This window comes from Saccopteryx bilineata, chromosome 10, assembly GCF_036850765.1.
Source record: "Saccopteryx bilineata isolate mSacBil1 chromosome 10, mSacBil1_pri_phased_curated, whole genome shotgun sequence".
In the NCBI taxonomy this organism is placed as follows: domain Eukaryota; kingdom Metazoa; phylum Chordata; class Mammalia; order Chiroptera; family Emballonuridae; genus Saccopteryx; species Saccopteryx bilineata.
In genome coordinates, this window is record NC_089499.1 from 33,683,681 (window position 1) to 33,704,095 (window position 20,415).

The 20,415-nt window shown below is 42.8% G+C and overlaps 1 protein-coding gene across 9 annotated transcripts; it reads left to right on the forward strand.

The window, feature by feature from the left end:
• Positions 1–9: 9 nt before the first annotated feature.
• METTL6 (methyltransferase 6, tRNA N3-cytidine) lies at positions 10–18,678 on the forward strand. Of its 9 annotated transcripts, XR_010727267.1 has the most exons (9): positions 10–148; positions 896–1,266; positions 2,109–2,243; positions 8,930–9,100; positions 12,670–12,814; positions 14,056–14,248; positions 14,705–14,899; positions 15,316–15,416; positions 18,251–18,678. XR_010727267.1 is itself a non-coding variant. In XM_066244346.1 (7 exons), the coding sequence occupies exons 2-6, from the start codon at positions 1,042–1,044 to the stop codon at positions 15,414–15,416; spliced, it is 777 nt and encodes a 258-aa protein (XP_066100443.1). In that variant the 5' UTR covers positions 10–148; positions 896–1,041; the 3' UTR covers positions 18,251–18,676. The 9 variants fall into 9 exon arrangements, 7 of the variants coding, with proteins under 7 accessions (XP_066100443.1, XP_066100440.1, XP_066100445.1 ...); XR_010727268.1 differs by lacking the exon at positions 18,251–18,678 and having other exon boundaries at positions 15,316–15,418; XM_066244346.1 differs by lacking the exons at positions 14,056–14,248; positions 14,705–14,899 and having other exon boundaries at positions 18,251–18,676.
• The last annotated feature ends 1,737 nt before the right edge of the window (positions 18,679–20,415 follow it).

Sequence of the window (20,415 nt, forward strand, 5' to 3'; positions counted from 1 at the left end):
CCGGGACTCTGAGGTCCCAGAGTTTGGTTCGTACTGACTTTGGGCGTTTTCGCGGCGGCTCCCAAATTCTGCTTGCGAGGACTGGGCCTGGCTGCGGGCTAAGTGCGCGCGGCCCTGACCCTCCCAGTGAAGCTGGGAATTGATGACGGTGAGCCCAGCGCGTAGCGGGCTAGATTAACGCGGGTCTCATAGCCAGTGTGACCGGCTCTGCCCACACCCTAGCGGCCGGGGCGGCCTAGTTTATCCCGCGTCTCCCGAGACGGGTGGATCCTCGCGACCCTCTGCCACGCGTCACTCGGTCTCTTCGTCCCCTTTGTGCCTTGTTGGTGGTACGAGGGTCTCTAGCTGTGGGAGAGCTTCTTGTGGGTGCGATCGGAGACTCAGACCTCGGAGGCGTAGCTCCATCTTCCCCGAAAAACAACCACCGAGTCTTGGATCTTTGGGAAACGATGACCCCACTTCTGTCTAGGAATTGACCAACCACATCCAATCTGGGCAGCTGTTGCGGTTTTTGTTGTCATCTCTTAAATCAGTTCAAGCCACCCCGAAAATTAATGAACATTTTCTCTCCAGAGTTTCTCTGCTCGTACTTGGGAGTGTCCTTTTTCTAATCTAAACCGATTTAATAGATGACGTATTCTGGTTTGAATTAGAGTTCCGTGCGTGAGAGCCCGGGCCACTGAATGTAAGCCCCCTGATGGTAGAGACTTTGTCTTGATCTTCTTTGTGACCTCTTCTATGGCAGACAGGTTTTTGTGTAAGAGTCGGCGCTAGTCAACTTTTGGTGAATTGAACTGTTTGGTGAAAGAACTGTTCTAGAACCACTAACTCAGCCTCTTGAAGAACTATTCTAGAACCACTAACCAGAATTTCGTTCTTTTTTCCTGCAAGGTAGAAATGTCTCCTGTACCTTGAACCCGACCTGAGGAACCACATTTGAGAAAACCCTGCCTGTGTATGCAGAATAAGCTTGGATTCCCCAAAGTATTCCGGGATGGCGAATTTTCAGCAGTATTAAATATATAGCCATCAACTTAGGAGATGACATCTTTGCAAAGGAAAGGGCTGCAAGCAAGGATTCTCAGCTCTGAAGAAGAGGAGAAACTGAAAAGAGACCAGGCTTTAGTGTCTGACTTTAAACAGCAAAAACTGGAACAAGAGGCCCAGAAGAACTGGGATCTTTTTTACAAAAGAAATAGTACTAATTTTTTCAAAGATAGACACTGGACCACCAGAGAGTTTGAGGAGCTCAGATCTTGTAGGGAGGTAATGTTACACCTTATTTGAGCTGCTCTTCATTTAAAATGTGTAGGAGCATTTTATTTCATTTTTTTATGGAAGTGAGGTAGAGATTTAGGAAGGCTGTCAGAATACTTTGAGAGAAATAGACTGGTCTCAAGTAGCTTTAGCAGTTCTTGGGTTGTATAATACATTTCTGTTTTCTTTTTTAAAGCTAATCTGAAAGTTGTAAATATTAAATTCATACTGAGTAACTTCAGTGACAGATTCATAATGATGATGATGATGATGGACACTTTACCATGGCCCCTTTCTATAACTTCACATCTGTAATAGCACCGTGAAGTAAGCATTGGTGTCAACCCCACTTACTGATGAAATTGAGGCACAGAGCTGTTTTAAGTGATTTGTCCAATGATGGAAAACGGGCGAGGGGAGGAGTCTGGATTGAGTGTAATCAGTGTAGCCCCAAAGCCTGTTTCTTAGCCAGTATGCTGGGTTTTCTTCACACCAAACTGCTCAATGTTGGACAACAAATTGAGATATCACTATTAACTTTTGGTTCTGTATATTTATTTATTGCCTCTGGGGGCAAAGACTTTGTCTTTCATGTTCTGGATCTTTTAGTTTGCTTTATTTCTTTTTTGTTTTGTTTTTTGGATTTTATTCATTTTTAGAGAGAGAGAGAGAAGGGGTATGAACAGGAGGCATCAACTTCCATATGCTTGACCAGGCAAGCCTGGGGTTTCAAAACAGCAACCTCAGCATTCCAGTTCGATGCTTTATCCACTGTGCCACCACAGGTCAAGCAGTTTATTTCTTCATTATGACAAAGTAGTGTACTCTAACTTTGGGTTCCCTTTCCTCAGTTTGAAGGTCAAAAATTGACTGTGCTTGAAGCTGGCTGTGGGGTTGGAAACTGTTTATTCCCACTTTTAGAAGAAGATCTGAATATCTTTGCGTATGCCTGTGATTTTTCTCCAAGAGCAGTTGAATATGTCAAGGTTGGTGCTTATGTTTCTGTTTTTTTAGATTTGTTTGGCCTGCCTTTTATATCCATTTGCCCAATTTCAGTCCTCTCTCTGAAGTATTCCGTTTACATGTAGAAAGACAAATTCGCCTGACCAGGCGGTGGCGCAGTGGATAGAGCGTCGGACTGGGATGCAGAGGACCCAGGTTCGAGACCCTGAGATCACCAGCTTCAGCGCGGGCTCATCTGGCTTGAGCAAAAAGCCCACCAGCGTGAACCCAAGGTGGCTGGCTCCAGCAAGGGGTTACTCAGTCTGCTGAAGGCCCGCGGTCAAGGCACATATGAGAAAGTAGTCAATGAACAACTAAGGTGTTGCAACACGCGATGAAAGACTGATGATTGATGCTTCTCATCTCTCTCCGTTCCTGTCTGTCTGTCCCTGTCTATCCCTCTCTCTGACTCACTCTCTGTCTCTGTAAAAAAAAAAAAAATAATAATAAATAAAAAAAGAAAAGAAAGACATATTCATTCAGAAAAATAGAAACTCTGTAATGACGCCCGTATACTTACATCAGATTTAATGACTACCAGCATTTGCCTCATTTGCTTTATAGGTCTTTTTCTTTGCTGAATTGTTTTAAAGTAAATTAAATATACTTACTTCTAAACATACCTGCATACATCTTCTATAGGATTTTCTCTATGTGACCACAAAACATATCTAACAAAGATAACTGGAATCCCTTAATGTCATTAATACCCAATCCAGATTCAGATTTCCCCAGATAGTCCTCAGTATCCTTGATAGCTATATTTAATCAAGGACTACTTCTTATACTTCATTATGTACCTTAAATCTCCTTAGCCTAAAACATTCCTGCCCTTCACATTGACCTTTTTCTGCACTGATATTTAGTTTTTGGAGAACAGGTCACTTTCTGGAATGAGGTCCCACATTTTAAATGTTTTGATTTATTTTTGTTTTGTATCATTGTTTAACTTGTTCCTCTGTCCCCTATTTTTGCGGTAAACTAAAAGTTAGATTTAAATCAGGTAAATTATTTTTGGCAAAAATAATAGGTGATGTTGTATCTTTCATATTGCATCCTGTTAGGAGGCAATAATGCCTAGTTACTAGTTTTGATCAGTGGGTTATGGTAGTAATACCCAATTCCTTCATTGTAAAAATATTTCCCTTTTGCCATGAACAAATATGTGGGGGATATTCTGGCAACCTGCAATATCTAGTTTTTCAACAGCGTTTCACAGTTTTAGCATTCATTAGACTTTTTGTTTAATAGTGGTATCCCACCATACTGTAACTTGTTTCTGTCATCTACATTATATCTTACAGAGGTTTTATCTTAATATGTATAGGTCTACTATATGTTATTTACCTGTTGTAGTATTCCATAGAAGAGATATACCGTACTTTAACAATTACTGTAAATTCTTTCTGATGTCCTATTTTGTAAGTAAGGTTAATATAATCAGTATTATACACATGCTCCCAAAATACATGTACACATTTCTCTATGATAAATAATGGAAGGAAGAGTATATACATTTAAATTTTAATATATAGATAGGCCCTGGCTGGTTGGTAGAGCGTTGGTCCGGTGTGTGGATGTCCTGGGTTTGATTCCCAGTCAGGGCACACAAGAGAAGTGACCATTTGCTCCTCTACCCTTTCCCTGCCCTCCCCTTTAATATCTCTTTCTCTCTCTCTCTCTCTCTTTCTCTTTCTTCTCTCACAGCCATGGCTCAATTGGTTCAAACACATCGGCCCCAGGCACTGAGGATGGCTCTATGGAGCCTCCACCTCAGGTGCTGAAAATGGCTTAGTTGCAAGCATGGCCCCAGATGGACAGAGCAATGACCCCAGATGGGTTGCTGGGTGGATCCCGGTCAGGGTACATGCGGGAGTCTGTCTCTCTATCTCCCCATCTCTCACTTGGAAAAAAAAATGAATGATAAAATATTAGAAACAATACCAATTTATAATTTTACTGGTGATATACATACACGTTTTCTCTATGCCTTCACCATTTGATGTCAGTCTTTTTTATATCTCCCAATCTTTTGTTTTATTTAATTTTTTGTTGTTTATTTTTTTACAGAGACAGAGAGTGAGTCAGAGAAAGGGATAGACAAGGACAGACAGACAGGAACAGAGAGAGATGAGAAGCATCAATCATTAGTTTTTCGTTGCACATTGCGACACCTTAGTTGTTCATTGATTGCTTTCTCATTCATGCCTTGACCGTGGGCCTTCAGCGGACCAAGTAACCCCTTGCTGGAGCCAGCAACCTTGGGTTCAAGCTGGTGGGCTTTTTGCTCAAACCAGATGAACCTGCGCTCAAGCTGGCGACCTTGGGGTCTTGAATCTGGGTCCTTGGCATCCCAGCGCCACCGCCTGGTCAGGCTATATCTCCCAATCTTATGGACAAAATATAATCTCTCCATATTTTAATTTGTATATTCCTTTTAATCTGTGAGATTGAAGTCTCTGTAGTAATGTGAATGAGCATTAGTTTTGTGTGTGTGAGTTCCTTTATTCCATATGTTTATTGAGAGCCTATTGTGTGTCAGTCACTGTTCTAAGCATTGGGATTAAGTAGTTAACAAAATGGGCAAAAACCCCCAATTTACACAGTTTATGTTAGAGTATGAATTGTCTGTTGATAACCTCTGCCCATTTTTCTGTCATTTTTGCTTTTATTTTTAGTATTTATTCTGGATATTCTGTTGTATGTGTTGCAAACATTTCTCCTAGTGTATTCAGTGTTGTTTTTTGATACTGTTTTATGACAAGATTTAAATTATATCAAATTTATTAATCTGTTCCTTTTGAGATGTAAGGTTTTATATCTTGTTTAGGAGTTCTATAATTACCTATCTATTCTTTTTATAATTTTGGTTGTTGTTTCTTATAATCTTGAAAATTTTTGGTCATTATATCTTCAGTTCTTTTCCCTCTTCTCCTGGGATTCCAATTACATGTCTGTATTGTACCACAGCTATTTGCTCTTGTACCACAGCTCTTGGGTTTTTTTTTAAAATTTATTTTCTCTGTGCATTTTTAGTTTGTACAATTATTGTTGTCCTTTCATCAAATTCTAGGATTACTTCCTAAGCAATAGGCATTCCTATTGAAGAGCCTGTCAAAGCATTCTTTCTTTTACTGTTTTTGGTTTTTAACATTTCCAATTGATTCTTTTTGTATTTTCTCTCTCTGCTGAAATTACCTGTCTGATCTTGCATGTTGTTCACTTTTTTCAGTAGAGCCTTTAACATATTAATCATAGTTATTTTAAATGCCCAAACTTTTAATTCCAATGTCTGCTACATTTTATCTATCTGTATATATTGATAATATACATATCTATTTATCTATCTATCTATCCATCATCTACCTACCTACCTATCTGTATTTTTTCAGAGAGAGGTACAGATAGGGACAGACAGACAGGAAGGGAGAGAGATGAAAAGCATCAATTCTTCCTTGTGGCACCTTACTTTTTCATTGATTGTTTTCTTATATGTGCCTTGACCGAGGGGCTACAGCAGAGCAAGTGACCCCTTGCTCAAGCCAGCAACCTCAGGCTTCAAGCCAGCAATCTATAGGCTCAAGCCAGAGACCACACGGTCATTTCTGTGATCCCACACTCAAGCCAGCAACCCTATGCTCAAGCTAGTGAACCCACTCTCAAGTCGGATGAGCCCGCGCTCAAGCCAGCAACCTTGGGGTTTCGAACCTAGGTCCTCTGCATCCCAGGCCGACGCTCTATCCACTGCACCACTGCCTGGTCAGGCTATATATGTATATTTTTAAGATTTTATTTATTTATTTTATATAATAGAGAGGAGAGGTGAGGGGAGCGAGAAGAATGTGACCAGGCAAACCCAGGGTTTTGAACCAGCAATCTTAGCATTTCAGGTCGACACTATATCCACTGGACTACCACAGGCCAGGCTAACATCTGTCATATTTTAGACTGGTTCTGATCATTGCTCTTCAGACTATTTTTTCTCATATTTTGGTATGCCTTGTACTTTTGTTGAGAGCCAGATATGTTATAGAGGACAGTGGTTACTAAGGTAATGAGGATTTGTAATAATCTAGACAGAAGTTGGGCTGTGTTTGAAGTCTTGCTATTGTTACCTGAGGTTTATTGTTGCTATGGGCACCACAGAATTCAAACCTCTGGTGACTGTTTTTGTCTCTCCTCTTAGCTTTGGATCCTCCCTTTGTGCTGTTCTCCATAAAGAGTCTGTCTCTTGTGGCTATTCCAGCTGTAATCCACTGTTATTATTACTGAAGACTTGTTCGTAGCGTATGGGAGAAGGGATTTTTCCTAATATTCTCATTCTCAGCCTGTGTCTCGGGTGTGGCTCTCTGCCTCTCCAGAAATCGAGCTTTTCTCTCCATCCCTTCCCTGGCTGTGGGAAGTCTTCAACACATATATAAGTGCATGGTCTTGAGGCCATTCTCTCTGCAGATTAAGACTAAACCTGGGCAGAGTAGTTCTTTCCCCCCAGTGGCAGTGCTATTCCACCAGTATCCTAAGGCTACGGACCTCAGATGATCTTTCCCCTGCAAATTAGGCCTTTCTTCCTTAAAGGAGATGAGAAAGTTCAGCACCAGAAAGCACACTGTCTTCTCTTCGGGACCCTGGTGACAATGCTGGTGGAAACCCCTGCAGAAGGGTGGGCACCATCCTTGTGGCCTCAGCCTCCAGGAGCTCACACTGTAACACCCACTCGGTGTCCAGCAATTTCTCGATTTCTAGTTTTATCTTTCCATCTGGAAGCTTCTGCTTCAGGTAAGCAAATGCTTGGGTCCTGTCTTTGCCTAAAGGCACCTCTCTCCAGATTTTGGGGAGGATGGTTGTTCTTTGACCTCTGTTCTTTGATGAGTTCACAAAAAAGTCGTTACTCTGCTCTCTTTTGAGCTTTTTTCTTGTAAGGTTGGGAGCTACTTGTTCTAACACAGTAAATTGAATGAAAAATTTATTTTTTCTCCCTGATAATTGTCATCTTTCTTACCTACCATTTTATAAATTTAACTGTCATCTTTGTCACATGTCTTCTTGTCATATCCAGTACTGAATTTCTCCGTACACATGGTTTGTTTGGGTGCTCTTCTTTCTCAGCATCTATTTGTTCCCATCTGAACCACGCTATATTAGTGCTCCATTTTGTAATTTTTTTTAATAAATAAATTTTTATTTTAATGGGGTGACATCAATAAATCAGGGTACATATATTTAAAGAAAACATGTCCAGGTTATCTTGTCTTCAATTCTGTTGCATACCCATCACCTAAAGTCAGATTGTCCTCCGTCACCTTCTATCTAGTTTTCTTTGTACCCCTCCCCCTCCCCCTCCCCCTCTCCCTCCTTCCCTCCCCCCGCCCCCCATAACCACCACACTCTTGTCCATGTCTCTTAGTCTCGTTTTTATGTCCCACCAATGTATGGAATCCTGCAGTTCTTGTTTTTTTCTGATTTACTTATTTCACTCCGTATAATGTTATCAAGATCCCACCATTTTGTTGTAAGTGATCCGATGTCATCATTTTTTATGGCTGAATAGTATACTATGGTGTATATGTGCCACATCTTCTTTATCTAGTCTTCTATTTTTTTTTTTACAGTGATTAAAGCCTTTAGCAAACTCTTGGCCAATACAGCAAGAATCCATAAAAGAGTAGTGTCATTAACATGTTCACCAAGTCCAAGTTGGCCCCATCACCATGCCAAATCCCTGAAAAATGCAACCCAACCCCAGTTCATTCTGTTAGGAGCTGTCACAGGGAGCAGGAGTCTAGTAAAAGTCCACATCCAGGAAAAGTCCGCATGGCACTGGAATTGTCACAATTCTATACTTTGCAGCTCATGTCCAAGTCCCAATGACTGCTGCTTCTAGCTGGTAATGATTCAGGTAGACCATTTTGTAATGTTTTGATGTTCAGTAGTATACCTTCTTCATTGTTCTTCATTTTTGAAAATTGACTTGACTATTCCTAAAGATTTTTGCTTCCAGGTTAACTTGTCAAGTTTTTAGAAATTTACTAGGATTCAGTTGAGATTGCACTGGACTTTTAAGTGGAACAATAAGTAGACTTGTCTTTTTAATATTGAATCTTCCCATCCAATAATTTTGTATGTCTCTCTATTTATTCAGGTCTTTATTTACATTAAAGAAAAGTTTAATATTTTTCTTTATCCTGCACTTATATATGTGTTGAAAGCCACCAACCAAAATGTACCAGGAACACACTTAGAGTAAGAAGTTAGTTTATTTAGCTTGCTGCGTCTAGGGAAAACATACCCAGAAGAACTGTTGGAGTGTCTCAATAAGAGGAGCAAGAGGACTTCTTGTAGGAGTTAGTTTTGTAGTGGGTGATTCAAAGGAGGATTAGGAAATAGGCAAATTTTGGTTACTATCCCTCTGGAATATATGCTTCTAAAATGCTCAGTTTTGAATATGTGATAGATTATGTTCTCTCCTCAGTTAAAAATGATTTGTTAAAATGAAATCTTGCCTCTCATAGATTGAATATTATAAGCTTTAATGTGCAAATGGTTCACTTTCATCCACAGTGATTTCTGTGCAATAGGACACAAGTGGAAACAGGATCTTTTGAGGCTGTATTTTTCTATATGTAGCAACATGGGTTTTGCATTAAAATTTGTTTGTTTTTCCCCTTTGCAGCAAAATCCTTTATATGACACAAGGAGATGCAAGGCATTCCAGTGTGACCTAACTAAAGATGACCTTCTGGAACACATGCCTCCAGAGTCTGTGGACGTCGCCATGTTGATATTCGTGCTCTCCGCTGTTCACCCCGATAAGATGCACCTTGCCTTGCAGAACATTCACAAGGTTGGTGGTTTGGAGCCTGCACTTGAGGGCTGGACAGCCCAGTCTTCTTACTTACCTTCCCTCTGAGGTTGGGTACTGTCTAGATTCAAGAGCTTCCATTCTCACCAGGTTGGCTATGCAGTCCAAGTATGGAAAGAGATTCTCCCCCATAAAACATCCATGATTTACTTAGTGACCTTCATTGTTCTTCAGAGCTTGTCCAGCTTTACAGCAAGGATGCTTCTTACCTGGGCTCTAGGGAATCCTGCTGTAAAGCAAGAGAAGTGTGGTGCAGTGGTCAGGAGTACACAGTTGGGAGTCAGGAGTGCCTAGTGTCAAAATCTGGCTTCCCTATTTAGGTAAGTTCCTTTACCTCTTGGAGCCTCAGTTTCATTACCTGTACAAATGTAATTATGGTGAGAATATGAAATATGTATAATGTGCTTAGCATAGTGTCTAGAACATGGTAAGTGCTCTTTAAAAGTCAGCTGCTGTAGTAGTTATTGTCATCATTGCTATTAAAATGGGGAGGACCCAAACTGCTCTGGCCACCAGGAGGCCACTATAGCACTCAGGACATAAAGCTTCTCTTATAAGTCACGTGACTCAAGATATGCTACCTCATCTCCCTTCCCTGGCCTCAGTTTCCTTGTCTATAAAATAAGGCCCCAGTTGGTTGGCTCAGTGGTAGAGCATCGGCCTGGCGTGTGGAAGTCCCGGGTTCGATTTCTGGTCAGGGCACACAGGAGAAGCGCCCATCTGCTCCACCCCTCCCCTTCCCCCTCTAGCTTCTCTCTTTCTCTCTCTCTCTCTCTCTCTCTCTCCCTCTCCCTCTCCCTCTCCCTCTCCCTCTCCCCCTCCCCAGCCAAGACTCAATTAGAGTGAGTTGGCCCCAGGCATGGAGGATGGTTCCGGTTGCAACAGAGCAAGGGCCTCAGATGGGCAGAGCATCGCCCCCTAGTGGGTATGCCGGGTGGATCCCATTCCAGGCATGTGCAGGAGTCTGTCAGTGCCTCCTCTCCTGTCACTAAAAATTAAAAAAAAGGGGGGGGGTCTCTTTCACTCAAAGTTATTATAAGATGAGGGTGCTTTGTAAACTATAGTAGAAGGTGTCTTTTTTTTGTGGCAGAGACAGAGAGTCAGAGAGGGACAGATAGGGACAAACAGGAAGGGAGAAAGATGAGAAACATCAGTTCTTCGTTGTGGTTCCTTAGTTGTTCATTGATTGATTTCTCATATGTGCCTTGACTGGGGGGCTACAGCAGACCGAATGACCCCTTGCTCAAGCCAGTGACCTTGAGCTCAAGCTAGTGAGCCTTGCTCAAACTGGATGAGCCGGCTCAAGCTGGCGACCTCGGGGTCTCAAACCTGGGACCTCCACATCACAGTCTGATGCTCTATCCACCGTGCCACCACCTGGTCAGGCAGAAGGTATCTTATCTATACAAACAATTGGTAATGATGTTGAATAATTTAAAACCAACAAAATCAAGAAATCATAAAAATGGTAAGTTCTTTTATTATAACTTAAAATATATTAATATTCACTTATCACACTTTAGGTATAGAGCCAAGGCCTTTTCTTTGAGTTTGGGGCCATTTTTCATCTTTCCTACATGAACCACACATAAATAGAGTTTTTCTTTCTTTTCTTTTCTTTTATATTATTGATTTTAGAGTGGGGCTGGTGAGAAGCATCGATTCATAGTTGTAGCACTTTAGTTCCTTGATTCTCATGTGTGCCTTGACTGGGGGGGCTCCAGCCATGCCAGTGATCTCTTACTCCAGCCAGTGACCATGGGCTCAAGCCAGTGACTGTGGGGTTGTAATCTGACGCTCATTCCAGTGACCCTGTGCTCAAGCTGGTGAGCCTGTGCTCAAGCCGGATAAACCCGCGCCCAAGCCGGCAACCTCGGGGTTTCTAACCTGGGTCCTCAGCATCTCAGCTCAATGCTCTAACCACTGTGCAACCACCTAGTCAGGCTAATTAGAAAATATTAAAAGGATTACAAAGTAGATCAAATTTGTCACCATAATTTGTCAATTTGCCTTGAAACCTCAGGCAAATCGCTTTTACTCTGAACCTTAGTTACTATACAGTGGGGATAATAGATGTAACCTACCCGCTCTCGGAGTTAGTGGGAGAATGAAAGGACCTGCATTGAGAAATGCCCGGTTAAGTGTCCAGTTCCATGATCGGGGAAGGCTTTAGTATCAGTCCAGAAAACATACAGAGGGATGACTTACTTGCTCAAGGTCGTTCAGCTGGTTATCGGAAGGACTGTGACAGGAAGCGATTTCGGAACTCCCGAGTGATGCTCTTTCCACTGTCCCATGCAGCGTGTCTTCTCGCGTGAAGTACATCTTTCTCGTGGGAGCTCAAGTTTTCAGAATTTTCCCCTCTCGGTTATTCATATTTTAAAACTTGGCATTTTTGACCAAGATAAGAATTTTGTTATCTAAGAAGCTCTTGACTGACAATATTTATAATGCATGCTAGTATTGATAAGAATTTACTCCATGAGAGAATCTGCTAGCACACTTGAAAGTATTATGGACAATATTTTCTATTCTATTCGGAAAGAAATACTTCAAACTGCATCAAATATCTATTATAGGGAGTATATGTCATATGTCTGAAAAGCTATCTTGATGTGGTGGGTCAGAATAAAAGTAAGATTAGTGCCCCTTTTGAAGTCCACTCTGATTTGGTAATGTTAATGCAGTTTGAAAGAATTTTAATATAAAAAGCAAGTGTCACAGCATGTACCACTTTCTTTTCATCCTGAAAAACATGGCTATTTGCTTTGTAAGATAGAGCAATTATACCCATGCCTGCTGATTCCACCTTCTTGAGACATCTACCTGTGACACCATCTCCTAAAGGCTTCAATGAGGGACTCCCGCTGGGCCTGACATGGGGCCAAGTGTGAGTCCTGACTCCCCCACTTAGTAGCTGATAGTGATTGTATGCAGATCACTTACCTCTTCTAATGTCAGTTTCCTCTTACATGAGGATAGTAATCACACTCCTTCCTTTCTCTCAGAATTAGAGGAAGATCCAATGAGACAGTGTCTGGGAAGCTGTACAGTGAATGTTAGGCGTAGGTCAGATACTAGCGTGGCTGGGTAAGCTCTACATAGTCATAGCACAGCGAAACCAGAGCTGAGACTCAGGATGAGGAAAGCCAGCCAGCATTGGAAAAAGCCAAAATGACATCATATTGTTATGAAAAAGATAGTTTGGCTTCAGGGTCTTGTACTAGGAGATGGCTAATAAAATGTTGGGAGAACTTGCTTTAATGAGGATAAGACTGTTTCGTTTAATATCGAACATTTTAATTGTATGACACTGGACCTCTCAGCATGCTCTTGTAAGTGCTGCAGAACTATCCCTTCATGGACATACTGCCAAGTCTGACTATTTTTGATTAACAGGCCCTTTTTTTCTTCATATTATGTGGATTTCAGTCTGACCCACTTCATAATTATCATAATAGTAAGTTAATCTCTAAATCAATCAGATTTTATGGTAAGCTTTGTTTGACTGCGTTCCCCAGAGTTATATGCAAACTGTTTTTGCTTTGTAGGTATTAAAACCAGGCAAAGGTGTCGTCTTGTTTCGTGACTATGGGCTGTATGATCACGCCATGCTTAGATTTAAAGCTGGCAGCAAACTTGGAGAAAACTTTTATGTTAGACAAGACGGAACCAGATCGTATTTTTTTACCGATGGTAAGAGGAATGGAATTGGTCTTTATTTCTGTTTACGAGATTGCTTTATCACTGTAATACTGGTCAGGGCTGGGATCGCTGCATTTGGCACACATGCACAGAACCTGGAGCAGACTCCCTAACGTGTGCCACCTGGACAGCGTAGACACAGCCCTGGCCCTGCCGAGCTCACACCTCCTGGTGAGGGGGTCTGCTTAGCCGGGGTTGACAGCAGGCTCTGAAGTGCCACGTGGCTACCCTACCGGGAACTGTGCCGGAAAGGGCGGGGGGCAACTCAGCCTCCTCCACTCTCTTCAGTCACAGAGAAAGAAAATGGGTCAGTGTTGTCTTGTGAGTACTTTCCCAGGTCACAGACATTTTTCTCTAGAAGTAATTGGATCTGTTTTTAAATGTACAAGTTTGCTATAGAGAGGTCCTTAAAAAGTCATTTTTTTATTTAAGAAATCCATACCAAACATTATTTCAGTCTTTTAGGTATTTTGAACATGAGTTTTAAGCCAAATAATTACCTTCTTAAGCTCTGGTTTTTTTCAAACATCTGTATTTCTTGAAATGAAATATTCTTTTGGATTCTAAATGAAAAGTGAGTGATTACCATTTAAACTGCAAAATCATAAAAAATGTTAAGTGAAAATTTAAAATTTGTTTTAGTGTTTCTGATTCATGAAATTTGATGATACCAGTTGTAAATAATGAGACGGTGCGTAGTATCCGTGAGGTGCTTCAGCGCACCGTCTTTGGAGTAATGCTCCTAGTAAGAGTCTGTATTTTTGCTACAGAGCCATATTCTGTTTGTTTCATTTAACATGTAGTGCTGTATCATTTGGGTGAAGTTTTCCTTAGGGTATGTCACCATCAGGTGATTTTCCCTCCACTGCTCACAAGTTTTTCTCCATGTTGGGATAGATGAGGTGCTTGGTGTAAACAAATCAGATGCAGACTTTATGTGATCCACCCAGTAGGCTTTTGTGTTTGGGGACTCGTTCCAGGGAAAGATGGGGCACAGTCCAGGTTATCCTTAAACTTTCCTGGTTACATTTTTGGCTGGGAGGTTTCTATTTGGGTGTAAGATGATGAGAAATAGGAGTGTGTTACTTTCCAAAACAGATCCTTTAAATTTTAGCATTGAAGTTTTCATTCCATTACAAACACCATCTGTCTCAGCCTGCGCTCCCCCTTCCCTGTGTACAGCAAGGGTGCTGCCGTCAGTGCTGAGCACGGCTGGCCCGCTTGTCTTCCAGAATTCCTGGCTCGGCTCTTCACGGACGCGGGCTATGAAGAAGTGGTGAACGAGTACGTGTTCCGTGAGACAGTGAATAAAAAGGAAGGCCTGTGTGTGCCGAGGGTTTTCCTTCAGAGTAAATTCCGGAAGCCTCCGAAGAACCCAACTCCTGTGACCCCGGGCCGGGATCACGAGTCATGACCTTTTACAAGGTTGGCTTTTATGCTTCCCCTTGAAGAGAAAAGTTTAGAGTCACTCCTTTAATATTGTATACTTTTATATTTTAACTTTTTAAATGAGTATATATGACTTTTGTATTAAAAAGTAGTAACTGTGTGTGTGTGTGTGTGTGTGTGTGTATTATAGAAATGCAAAAGCAAATAGAATTGCAAGGTCTGAAAAGTAAAGAAAGTTTTATGGAATAATTTAGCCATGTCGTCCGACTATAAAAGTCCCAAAGGAAAGCTTAAGGACCCTGTAGCACTTAAAGAGGTCTTTGTCATTACTCGTGTGAGTCTGGAAGTCTGATGTGTGCAGGATGTCAGACAACCCTGTAGAAAAATGAGGCCAGATAGACTAAAATAACACATCCATTGTAATTTTAGCCTGGAGGATCGTTCTCTTCTCTTTTCCAGTGTCTCATATTTGCCTATTTTTCTTTGCTTTAGTTTATATGTGTTTCAAGAACCCATTGTGGCTCCTGCTATAATTGGACTGGTTCCTGCCACACTTCCCCGAGGGAGAGAAGGGAAGGCCACCACCTGTCCCCTCCCTCTCCCCCCATCTGCCGATGCAGGTCTCCAGATATCGGTGGATGGACTGTCCTGACTCCCTGGTGGGAAATGAGGGAGCGTGGTTAGGAGGTAAACGGCTGACAGGGCCAGAATCACAGAGCTAGTATGGGGCGGAACAGGGGGAAATCCTGCAATAGGTCTGCTGACCTGCTGCCTGAACATTCTCATATGATGACTTTTACTTTATGAAATATAGTCCAAGTTCTTTTGGCCTGCTAACAAAAGGTGATCCTGTAAGCCTGTATATTTCACTTTCTGAAGAAAGCTGCTATGAGAGCGTTTGTCTTGAGTACTGAACTGCACATGTAGCAAGCTTGGACCCTTCAACCACATCTGAAGAGGGGGGCGCCCGTGGGAGGGGCTGGATAATAATCATAGCCGTTCTGCACAATTGGGATAAATCCCGGCTAGAGGAGGGAGAGGCAGGGGTCTCAGACCCTGTGCCTGCTGGGTGTCCTCACTGCAGCCTGTCCTTGACTTCCTAGGAGGGCCGAAGGAGCGGGCAGCAAGAGGGACTCCCGTCATCTGCTGCTGGGTTGTCGTATTATCTCCCCTTCTTTTGAAGGCTGGAAGATGGCTGCAGTAGGTGAGAGCAAAACTGATCATGTTACAGAGTTTGTTCTTTGCAGTTTCCTTGGGATTTTTTAATCAGCTTGTAAAGAAGGTGGACCTGCAGGGCAGGTGTTCATGGGCCTTACAGAGGAGAGTCAGACCTTGCCTCAGAGCAGTTTGCTCGGGGAGAGCCAGGAGCAGGCCAGGGCTCCCCACATCTAGTCCAGGACTCCTCCCTCTCAGCCCCGCCACTCAGTGAAGCCCCCACCCCGCTGCAGCCCCTGCACTCCCTAATGTCCCCTCCACAGAAGTCCTTTTCCTCTTCCTCCATTAGTGCTGGCCAGGGTTGCTTGGGTTTTAGTGGCTGAGCTGGTTATAAATGACAGTCGAAGTAGAAGGTGTTGAGCAGTGTGGTGGTATAGGATGAGCAGGGGCTTTTGTTACCAAGTCATTTGGAATCGTGACCTCATCACTTGTACAACAGGGATAGCTGTACTGACAAGGCCACCTCCTGGAGGTCGCCGGTCCAGGGCGGCCCACATGCCTGGGAGACAGGAGTGAAGGAAGCTGCATAGGCCGACCAGGGCCCTGGCCATGACAAGAGGCCTCTACTTGTACCAGTAGTTGAGTGAGGGGACACCTGTGAACTAGGCCAACAGTTTCCTCCAGACACAGCTTGGAGTTGTCATGATTCACAGGGGCAACTACAGCCCCAAATCCCTACCCCACAAAGGAAAGTCTGCAAAAGTTTCCCTTGGACTTTTTAAAGACACTGAGCAAGGAAACCTCTCAGTGACCCCACTTTAAAATATATTGGTTGTAAAATATACTTCTAATTAAATGAATGAGGTGACACAGTCCATCAGGGTTTTAGCTATGAGCCAATGAATTGAATTAAGAAAAAAGCCATCTGGGCCTGACCTGTGGTGGCGCAGTGGATAAAGTGTCGACCTGGAACGCTGAGGTCGCCGGTTCGAAACACTGGGCTTGCCCAGTCAAGGCATATATGGGAGTTGAAGCTTCCTGCTCCTCCCCCCTCTCTCCCCCCTTCTCTAAAATGAATAAATAAAATCTTTAAAAAAAAAAAGAAAAAGAAAAAAAGCCATCTGACCAGGCGGTGGTGCAGTGGATAGAGCGTCGGACTGGGATGCGAAGGACACAGATTCGAGACCCCGAGGTCGCCAGCTTAAGCGCAGGTTTATCTGGTTTGAGCAAAGCTCACCAGCTTGGACCCAAGGTCGCTGGCTTCAGCAAGGGGTTACTTGGTCTGCTGCAGCCCCACAGTCAAGGCACATGTGAGGAAGCAATCAATGAACAACTAAAGTGCCACACGAAAAATTGATGCTTCTCGTCTCTCCCTTTCTGTCTATCCCTATCTGTCCCTCTCTCTGACTCCTCTGTAAAAAAAAAAAAAAGAAAAAAACCCCCAAAAGCCTGAGCATTATAAAAACATGGCTTCAGCTTGACCAGGCAGTGGCTCAGTGGATAGAGCATCAACCTGGGATGCTGAGGACACAGGTTCAAAACCCCAAGGTTGCCAGCTTGAGCATGGCTCATACAGGTTGAGCAAGAGTTCACCAGCTTGAGTGCAGGGCCATTGGCTTGAGCATGGAATCATAGACATGACCCCATGGTCACTGACTTGAAGCCAAAGGTCGCTGGCTGGAGCCGCCCAGTCAAGGGACATATGGGAGAGCAACCAGTGGACAACTACAAGTTGATGCTTCTCATCTCTTGCCCTCTGTTTGTCCCTCTTTCGTGCGCAAAAAACAAAGACATGGCTTCAGTCCCACTGCCTTCCGTTCCTTGTGTCCATTCTCCCTAGGCACATGTCCGTTATTGCACCCCAGATTTAAGACAACAGAAACATATATTCTCCCACAATTTAGGTGCCCAGGGTCCTGGGAAAACAATGACAGTTTAGTAGCAAAGCTCTGTAACAGCATTTATTGAATCATAGACATAGAGTCAACCAATATTGTGTTGTCTTTACAGACAGAAACAGCCCCTGAAAAGCAGTGAGGACGGTTAGCTATATACTGTAGAAAATAGCATAAATATTATAGTACCATACAGTATGGTATGTATACCATATAATATATATTATGTGTAGTACAGGGTATGTATTCTACCACAGTATATACCCTAATACTATACTACACAGCACTATATATTTCTTTTGAGGTTTTATATACACTGCATGATATAGTACAATAATAGTAAACTATAGAGTTGTGAGTATGGACATGTGAGTTTGAGTCCAGGACTTGCCTAATTCAAGTCTCCAACTTCTGTGAGCCTCAGTCTTCACATCTCTAAAGCTGAGATCCTACTAATAGCACAAGGCTGCTGCCAAGATTAAAGCACGTGGGTGTGCTTTATTTACTAAAAGTGCCAGTCAGGTGCGAGTTATTTCTATTTGTATTCTCCAAGAAAATGACCTCTCCTATGATTGTCATTAAGTCCAAACTCCTCTAGAAGAGGGATGTCATTTTTTAATCTTGGTATCCTTGAAAGGGCCCAGGATTTGGATGTTACCACAAGGTGGCGCTAGGTGCCAGATATGCCTGTGGGCCTCAACTCCCATCTCAATTCCGGTTCCAACATGTCTGTTTTTATTGCCATTGAAGAGGAAGGAAAATACTCACAAATGTGTTTTCTAGGTCAACTTTAGCTCATAATATCAGTGTTGGCCTCACAGTGAGGATGAAGCAAGGGAGATTTTATCCAGCATTTGATCCGCTTTGCCTACTGAAGGTGGTTTGCTCTCAACAATTTGGACATTTTTAGGAGACCAGCCCTGAAGGTGTCTGCTAGGCCCCAGGCACATTGGAGGCACTAATCAAGGATCCTGTTGTTTTCTTGCAGGTAAATAAAATATCCTTTGCTCCTCCCTCATCCCTGTATGGTTCTGTGCATTTGTTTTTGCTGTTGCTCAGGATGAAGGCAAAGCAAGAGAGGGGACTACAGCATGGCTACCTGCTTCCTCACATGTTATTCATCGTTCCCTCGTCCACAGCTGTCAGCCAAGGAGGGGAAAGTTGTGAAATCAATCGTGTATGCCAACAGTGTTTTGGAGAACCGTGTTTGCTGTTGGAGATCAAATATTTAATATAAACTTAAACAGGCTCTACTACTGAAACCAGAGGTTCCATTAAAAATAAAATTAGCTTTTTTGTTTTTTTTCCTTTTTCTGCCATTCTCAAATATGTGGCGTTTCATCAGAGCAGTGGTAGTCAGCCTGGTCCCTACCGCCCACTAGTGGGCGTTCCAGCTTTCATGGGGGGCGGTAACAGAGCAACCAAAGTATAAATAAAAAGATAGATTTAACTATAGTAAGTTGTCTTATAAAGATTTATTCTGCCAAACTTAGCGAAAATCTGACATAAAGTACTTGGTAAGTAATTATTATTATATGCTTTAACTTGCTGTAACTCTGCTTTATAAATTTTATAAAGTAAAGTTACTTCCCTACTTTATAAATCACCATTACTGTGGAACCGGTGGGCGGTTAGAAAATTTTACTACTAACAGAGATACAAAAGTGGGCGGTAGGTATAAAAAGGTTGACTACCCCTGATATAGACGGTATTTGTTTTGATGGGCAACAGGCACAGGGCACTATGGGGTCACTCAGGCTCGAATACAGGGCTAGGGGCAAGGACATATGAGAGGTAGGGAGACAGCCCCAGCCACTAAAACAAAGGAAAATAGCCAGGAAGTCAAACAGTAACACTCAGCACTTCAGAGGAAAGAAAAAGAGGAAGAAAGGCTACGGAAAGCAGGAGTGTGACACCTGTCACCGTCACTTGTATTTCCACATTTTCCAGTAGAGGCATCTTATGCCCAGGTCCGGGACAAGGCCATCATGATGAGAAATGACACACAGCTCTTTTAGAATTTCTTACCAAGCATGTCAGGATCTGTAAGAAATATATCAAGACTAGCAAAATGAGAATTTGCAGGTAAATACAATTGCTAACAGAATGGACAAAATGATCAACTCTAACTAGAAATAATTATGGATTAAATTGAGACTCCCTTTTTTGCCTATCAGATAAGGCTTGAAATGATAATAAAGCTAAGGAATGAGACTGGTTATAGAAGAACAAAACCTGGTTTCCTTAAAACTGCCCTGCCTGACCAGGCAGTGGCACAGTGGATAGAGCGTCAGACTGGGATGTGGAAGGACCCAGGTTCGAGACCCCGAGGTCGCCAGCTTGAGCGTGAGCTCATCTGATTTGAGCAAAAGCTCACCAGTTTGGACCCAAGGTCGCTGGCTTGAGCAAGGGGTTACTCGGTCTGCTGAAGGCCCACGGTCAAGGAACATATGAGAAAGCAATCAAACAACTAAGGTGTCGCAATGCGCAATGAAAAACTTAATGATTGATGCTTCTCATCTCTCCGTTCCTGTCTGTCTATCCCTCTCTCTGACTCTCTGTCTCTGTTAAAAAAAAACAAACAAAAAAACCACTGCCCTTTGGCCCTGGCCAGTTGGCTCAGTGGTAGTTAGCTTAGCACATGGACGTCCTGGTTCAATTCCCGGTCAGGGCACACAGGAGAAGCCACCATCTGCTTCTCCACTTACCCCCTCCTGCAGCCATGACTCCAATGGTTCAAGCAAAGTTGGCCCTGGGCACTGAGGATGGTTCCATGGCCTTGCATCAAGCGCTAAAATAGCTTGGTTGCCAGGCAATGGAGCAGTGGCTCAGACTGGCAGAGCATCGCCTGGTAGGGTGCTTTCTGGGTGGATCCTGGTCAGGGTGCATGTGGGAGTCTGTCTCTGCCTTCCCACCTCTCCATTAAAAAAAAAAAGTACTGCCCTTTAGACCAGTGTTTTTCAACCACCAGTATACAGACCAGTCTGCAAAAGACAATCACCCTGATGTATGAAGATGATAGACCCATTGATCTTAGTTGAATTTGCTTATGCTTGGAGTGGTTACTACCTTAGCAGTCCCCAAAATAATTCTATTTTTAGCAGCCCCCAAGTGTAAAAAGTTTGAAAACCACTGTTTTCTGAAATGATGGAA